Genomic DNA, 7,559 nt, shown 5'->3' on the forward strand with positions numbered 1-7,559 from the left:
CTGGCAAATAAAATTGTTTTTCTGTCACCTACCCATCTGACATCTTATGATTTTAAAATTAAGTTATTCGTCCTCGGCTGGCATGTGATATGATACTAAATTGCTTCAATGGAAGTATGTATATAAAGTGATAATAATTAATGATCATTATTAGGATTATGCTCTGAAGATCTCGTGATTTAAACGAAAATTTTGATTCCAAGTTCAGCGAAGGATCTTGTTGAGCCAATCACATCAAAACTATTGCATGCATTTCTTTCGGAAATTAATTGAAAAAGAGAAAGAAGATAAAGAAGAAAGCACTTTCACAGTGTCAGAGACCACGTGTAAAAGTTGCATCGTCTCCCCTTGATGGCGATGCGAAGAAAAAGGAAGAAGAAGAAGAGGAAGAAGAAGAGGAAGAGAAAGGTCTTATGTACACGAAGCTTCAAGCACAGGAAGACAACCACATCCACATGTCGCAATTTCATAATACACATTTGGTACTAGAGAATCCAAATCACTGTTAACATACAGTAAAGGGAAACACAAAAAGGATAAATATCGCGGATATTTTCTCTGTGAGGATCCAAGGCAAAAGGCCTTGATACTGTGTGCATGCATGAGAGTTTAGACCATCACTCATCCGATCAGATTTCTTATTTTAAATTTCGACACATTATGGATATATAGTGATGCTTACTGTTTGCACATGCCATGTTACAGTAAAAATTCATGCACCCAATAGGGAAAATTAGGCATGTCATATTCGGATCGAGATTGGTGTAACTATTAATGGCTACGATTATATGTGAATAGAGATATGCAAAAATTAACTTATGAGAATAATTTGGTAAGTAAGTTAGAGGGAATATGACCATCAAAATGATGCCCTGGAATACATCTTTTTTCCTTATATATGCTTTTCTTCGAGAAGTAATATGATATAAAGTTTCTTTCTTCTTTTTCCATTTATGGGAGATTTAATGGACCCATAAACCTTCTTGTAATGCAAGGAGGACTCGATCTAATTCTAGTTGAAAATTATATTTAAAACGCAGTTATTTCCAAATTGTTTTAATAACTTCATTGCAAGTGAATTTTTACGTATAAAAAAGTTAATTATTATGATGGTATCAACTTTTTCAGAAAATATATAATTTTCGTAAATTTACAAAAGTAAATAAAAGATAAAAGCACTAATGGAATATATTGGCCGAAAAAACTTTGAAGAAAATGGCATATGAGAAGCGGATATCAATTAGTTGAGGTAATAAACTTCCTTGTATTAAAAACAAGAGGAATAGGATTCAATTTAAATTTCAGCTAGTTTCTTGTTGATGATCAGGAGCATCATTTCAATTTCTTGGATGGAGAGAAATTAAGTTGCCATTAAGCTAAGTAATAATTTAAAAAAATAAATAAAATGTGGGAAGAATAACATTTGTCGTTAATGATCGAGATTTTCACTTTATCCCTGAAATTTTCAATAGAAAATTAAGTGATAAAAGCAAAAATTATTAGAAGGGAAGTGGTAATCTATCTTTTCGATATATTATTGAAGCTTTCGATAGCTAATGATTGGAAGAGAAAAATAGTTGTGTCCTAGTTTTGGCGATAGGATCATAGCAAGATACACTATTTTTTAAGGAGATTTGGCTAATCTTTACGCGAGTTGAATTTCTTTTTTCTTAATTTATGTCAATTATGCACTTGATTCTTGGCTTGCCAATCTTTATTTTGATTCTTATAATTTAAAAAATAAAACTAATTCATTAATTAATCAATAAATTGATGCAAGTTTTCCATTATAAAATGATGCATGGTCTATACTTAAATTTTTGTAATATTTATTTAAAAGAAAAGTTCCCGTTATACAGCATTGTCGTGCTCTTCCTATACAAAATCCTTTATGGACTTCCACGGCTCTGACACGTATTACAAATCAGAGGAGGAGACTGTCGAAATTTAGCCAAAAAAGCATAGACCTTTCAATGATGGAGACAACCTTCAACAATGCCTTTTACAGCAAACGCGACACAATCTGAGCCACTATCTCATTCATTGAATGGGAATTTGACACCTATATAAAGCAAGAGGAACCAACTTCTTTTCTCATGGCTATATCTCCTGATAAAATAATAATAATAATAATAATTAATAAATAAATAAAGAAGATACCTCCTTTATTTACAGCTCCATGGAGAAAAAAAGAAGATGATGATGAAAGAAAAAATATTGGTTTTGGTTGGCTGGAGTTGGAGTTGGATTTGAATTCGACACCTCAGTGGATGATGATTAAAACCCTTCACTTTATTTCAACATTAACAATACTGTTCATAGTTCATATCCAATTTTTTTTTTTTAAAGAAATGTACATATATTCTGTTTATTTGTAGCATATGTTCAAGCGTAAGCATTGTTATTTTTTGATTACTTATGTGTTCTTTTGCGGGTCAATTCTCTTCTTGCTTTAGATTTGCATCTTTGAGGGCCTACGCATACATTTTTGTCCAAATACAGCTTTGCCAACTGGTACGGATCCATAGACATGATGATATTTTCCATTAAAAAAAATAATTAAAAAAAAAACTTATGCTAATATTCTATTAATCATACACGAATGAAGTAGTTTAGTCCCTGGTCATACGTATTTTACCTTTTAAATCTTAGTTTTTTTCCTTGATATGTAAAAGGCACTGAGAACCTTAGTAAGTGTTTTAGCTAATGAGAAAGAAAATTGTATAATTCTTTATGCATGCTGAACGAACAGTGCCAACTAAATTTTTGGCACTATTTATGGTTAGTTTTCTAAGCAGGAAAGTGAGATTTTCTCCTCTGAGCTGATTTGAGCTGTCCTTCGTATTTGACGACTCGGATTGATTTAGCTGATTTAAGTGAGTCACGTGCACTCTTGTAATATTGCGTTGATCTGTTGTTTTCTTTACCGTACTATTTTGCAAATTAAGTTGTTTCATTCGTTTTAGTATGTATTGTCTTGTCATTTAGTAGCCCTTCCAGTTATGACATATTTCTTTTTACTTATTAATTTATCAAATCCAATATATATATATATATATATTAGTCCGAGAAAATTTATAAATTGTACGGTTTATACGCTTTAACTTTTAAGTCTTTTAAACCCCACGATATTAAAGTTTTTTTAAATTTTTCCACACTTTCAAATTTCAAATTAGATCGAAAATATATATATATATATATGGTATAAGTAAAAAATATATATATATGGGATAAATAAAAAAAATAATACATGATTTAAAGCAAATAATTTAATTCCCAACTATATATAATATAAGATATACATATGTACAAAAAAGAAAATGAAAAAATAAAAGGAAATGCCGGGAGGATAGGTGGAAAGGGGAACTGTAATTCGTGAATGCATTATGCATCTCCCCTAGACTACCTTATTGTGTGGCACAGTAGAACTGATCTTGAGGCTATATTATGAATCACCATCCAATGACTCTTTACATTCTCGTGCCCTGTTGCTCACTTTATATAAGTCAGTCACATGACCCTCTTCTTGCTTTGTATTGTGGCTGCCATTTCTCTCCTGTCCAGTATTACCTCTTAGTAATTAATTTGCTTCTGCTGCTTCTTCTTCATCTTTGATTCTTTCTCTCTCTTAGAGCTAGCTAGCCTTACATGAAATTGAAATGATGCCCCCTGATCATCAGCAAGAAACTAGCAGCTGCATGACCGGCAACGGTCCACCTGCAGCTAACACCATTCTCTCTAACCGAACCGACACCGTTTTGGTCCACGCTCAACCATCCGTTTCTGCTAACAATGTCAGTCCTTGTTCTGATGATGATGGAATCTCAGTCCAAATCCAAGAACCACCCCTAGTTATTAGATTCTCCATTCTTCGTGAATCCTTACACCCTGTCACCCTCAAGGTACCTTGAATTTTTTTCATGTGCATGCATGGGACCCTATATATATATATATATAAAAATTAATGTTCATGTATTTAACAGTCTTCAACTGATTATGTATATTTTGATGTTGCAGTTTGAAGATGTAGCATATAGTATCAACTTGCATACAAGTAAGGGAAGTTGTTTTGCTACTTCGCATGATGAGCCTAACAAGCAAACAAGAACTGTCTCGGTACTCAATGGTGTTAGCGGCGTGGTTAAACCTGGCGAGTTACTAGCAATGCTCGGGCCATCCGGCAGCGGCAAGACCACTCTTCTCACAGCTCTTGCCGGCCGTTTACGGGGAAAATTCTCGGGCAAAATCACATACAATGGCCGCCAATTCTCGAGCTCCTTGAAGCGCAAAACAGGGTTTGTTACACAGGACGACGTGCTGTACCCACACCTCACTGTGTTAGAGACCTTGTCCTACGCTGCTCTGTTGAGGCTACCAAAGAAATTGACCAGAGAAGAGAAAATCGAACAAGCTGAGATGGTTATCATGGAGCTTGGGTTGACAAGATGCAGGAATAGCGTCGTAGGGGGCCCACTCTTTCGGGGCATATCCGGGGGTGAACGTAAAAGGGTTAGTATTGGACAAGAAATGCTTGTTAATCCAAGCTGCTTGTTGCTAGATGAGCCGACTTCAGGGCTTGACTCCACCACGGCTCAACGTATAGTGGCCACATTAAGAGGGCTAGCTAGAGGTGGCAGGACTGTAATTACCACGATTCATCAGCCTTCAAGCCGGCTTTATCGGATGTTTGACAAGGTGGTGGTGTTATCGGAGGGTTCTCCAATTTACAGCGGCCGCGCAGCTCAAGTCATGGACTATTTTGGCTCCATTGGTTATGTGCCTGGTTTCAATTTGTTGAACCCTGCTGATTTTCTGCTTGATCTTGCTAATGGTAAGTAATTTATTTATTTTTATTTTACTTTTGTTGTATTAATAATAGCTAGCCTTTTGCTTCTGTCACGTTTCGTATTCACCCAAAATGCATATACGGAGTAATTAGTTCTAATATTAGATTATGCCGTTGTTACATGCATGAGGTGTCTTTTGCTTTTGTGAATGATACAAATGTTTGATATGAACATTTTTTAGAACTCTGTCGACCTCGCAACTAACTCACAACTAACTATTAAACTCTAGTGGCTTTCACAGTTTGCCGTACAAAAGTAAAGAAATTGAAATTGAAATTGAACTCCCTCAAAAAGTGCTGAAACTAAGCACAATTAATCCTTCATGAGTTTCAGCACTTAATTTCAAATTTAAACGGTTTAAATTTCATTCTTATTAAGAGCTAAGTGTGATACAAAATGTTCTCCAGCATAATGGTCGCTGAAATAATAATTCAGCAGAGTCTAATGATTTCATGTATTCTGCTTTTGCCTCTTTTTCATTTTTTAATGGTGATCTTGCGTCAATAATTTCAGCGCCGCTACTTTTTTTTTTCTTTGGGTATTTTTTTTTTTATTTTCTCAACTTTTTCTCCCATTGGTCTCCTTCCAAGAAAATATAGTTCTATTGTCTTATTAAATTAATAAGTTATGAGACTACTAATTAATTTATTTAATCCTAATTTTAAAAATATTTGGTGCTTCAGGGATAGCTCCTGATGTCAAACAGGATGATCAGCTTGAGTTTCATGGGAGATTAGAACACCACGATGATCAAAATGCAACAAAACAGTCCTTAATCTCATCATATAAAAAGAATTTACACCCTGCCTTAATGGCTGAGATTCAACAAAATGTTGGGGACCCAATTGCATCAGGAAAATCATCTCGAAAAAGTAGGTGAAAATAATCGTTGCTTCTGTTTTATTATTGCTGTTGTTTCATTCACTGCGTTGAGTAATTATTATCATCATTATGTTTATGTGTAATGCAGATTGTGACAATGAATGGACCGCTAGCTGGTGGGAACAATTCAAAGTGCTCCTCAAAAGGGGCTTACAGGAGAGGAAACATGAATCGTATTCATACTTAAGAATTTTTCAAGTCCTGTCAGTTTCAATTCTTTCAGGCCTCTTGTGGTGGCATTCTGATAGATCACACATTCAAGATCAGGTGCATTATCAATATGGTGGCACTTTGTGACAGACCACGACCATGTCCTTTGTCAATTAATTAATTGCTAATGCATTTTCAATTTTCAACAGGTGGGGCTCCTATTTTTTTTCTCAATCTTCTGGGGCTTCTTTCCGTTGAACAATGCCATATTCGTGTTCCCTCAAGAAAGGGCAATGCTCATTAAAGAACGTTCTTCAGGAATGTACCGTCTCTCTTCTTACTACTTTGCGCGAATGGTGGGTGACTTACCAATGGAGCTTGTTCTTCCAACTATATTCATCACCGTTACATATTGGATGGGGGGTCTCAAGCCTTCACTCATCACATTTTTACTAACCCTCTCAATCATCCTTTTCAATGTGCTAGTAGCTCAAAGCCTAGGACTGCTACTCGGTGCCATTATAATGGATGTAAAACAGGCCACAGCCTTAGCTTCTGTAACAATGCTAGTGTTTTTAATGGCTGGTGGGTACTACATTCAGCATATGTCACCATTCATTGCTTGGCTGAAGTACATCTCTTTCAGCCACTATTGCTATAAGCTTCTGGTGGGGGTTCAGTACTCGGCAAATGAAGTTTATGCTTGTGGCTCGGGATTGCATTGCAGCGTAATGGAATTTCCGGCCATTAAGTATCTTGGTGTTGATAATAAGTTGATTGATGTTGCTGCTTTGACAATGATGCTGGTGGGATATAGGCTATTGGCTTATGTGACTCTGCGGATGAGGCAGCCTCACTGACTACATAATATATGATGAATAAAATGTTCAGTGACTCTGAGATAGTGTGCATTTATAATTTATAATTTGATCTACCAGTTCAAGGAAATGTAAATTGAATTGGAATATTTGAAAGATTGAAAATATATTATCCAATTTCATGTAACTTTGCTACCCACATGGGGAATCAGTTTTAAGATACTCGTATTCTTATTTTGTACTGGCAAGTGAAAATTTCACTGTGAAATATCAGCAGAAGGAACAAAATGAATTTATATAATTCTATTAATGGGCAGAGAAAAGGCATAAACAAAACCAGTTTCATTATCTACTTGAACAAGTTTAGCTGATTTCATGTGAAAATGTTCCCTTCGAAATCAGCTTCTTTTTATGCATCAATAAGAGCAAATAAGATTTTTCCAGTTGACGATTCGGTCTCACATCAATTAGTATCTGAAATTGTTCCTGAAAATGAAATATGTATAAGATTTATACGCCTAAAAATATCCTACCTGTTTTACAGAATAAGCATCAATCAAAGCCAGTAAAAAAATATGCCCGATCAGGCATCTGATCTGATCACAGAGCATATATTTCACCAGGAGGCCTCCAGCTTTAGTCTAGAGTTATTCTATTCTTTCCTTAGCGAACATTCAACAAATGTGACTGATGATTCTAGTTATTTTATGTCACTACTCCGCAACGCCGCTATAAATAGAGAGGTATTTGATGGAGTTTCTACTCAAGGCCAGCTAAGTAGACGTGTTTTCTGATCTCTTCAGTAGACAATACAAAGAGAACGTCAATGGCATCGCTCAAGGCAGAGAAACCTCAGCAGCCT

At 35.3% G+C, this 7,559-nt stretch overlaps 1 protein-coding gene across 1 annotated transcript; it reads left to right on the plus strand.

The window, feature by feature from the left end:
* Nucleotides 1–3,489: 3,489 nt before the first annotated feature.
* On the plus strand, nucleotides 3,490–6,804 carry LOC18043506 (ABC transporter G family member 21). The gene is made up of 5 exons (XM_006437699.2): nucleotides 3,490–3,902; nucleotides 4,018–4,831; nucleotides 5,531–5,719; nucleotides 5,818–5,996; nucleotides 6,089–6,804. The coding sequence occupies exons 1-5, from the start codon at nucleotides 3,660–3,662 to the stop codon at nucleotides 6,737–6,739; spliced, it is 2,076 nt and encodes a 691-aa protein (XP_006437762.1). The 5' UTR covers nucleotides 3,490–3,659; the 3' UTR covers nucleotides 6,740–6,804.
* Nucleotides 6,805–7,559: the final 755 nt, after the last annotated feature.

The sequence above is a fragment of the Citrus clementina genome, unplaced genomic scaffold, assembly GCF_000493195.1.
Source record: "Citrus clementina cultivar Clemenules unplaced genomic scaffold, Citrus_clementina_v1.0 scaffold_4, whole genome shotgun sequence".
NCBI lineage: Eukaryota > Viridiplantae > Streptophyta > Magnoliopsida > Sapindales > Rutaceae > Citrus > Citrus x clementina.

Coding starts and splice junctions, on each gene's coding strand:
- LOC18043506 (XM_006437699.2), top strand. CDS start 3,660: ATGATGCCCCCTGATCATCAGCAAGAAACTAGCAGCTGCATGACCGGC. Junction 4,832..5,530: donor TCTGCTTGATCTTGCTAATG/GTAAGTAATTTA, acceptor TTGGTGCTTCAG/GGATAGCTCCTGATGTCAAA. Junction 5,720..5,817: donor AGGAAAATCATCTCGAAAAA/GTAGGTGAAAAT, acceptor TGTGTAATGCAG/ATTGTGACAATGAATGGACC.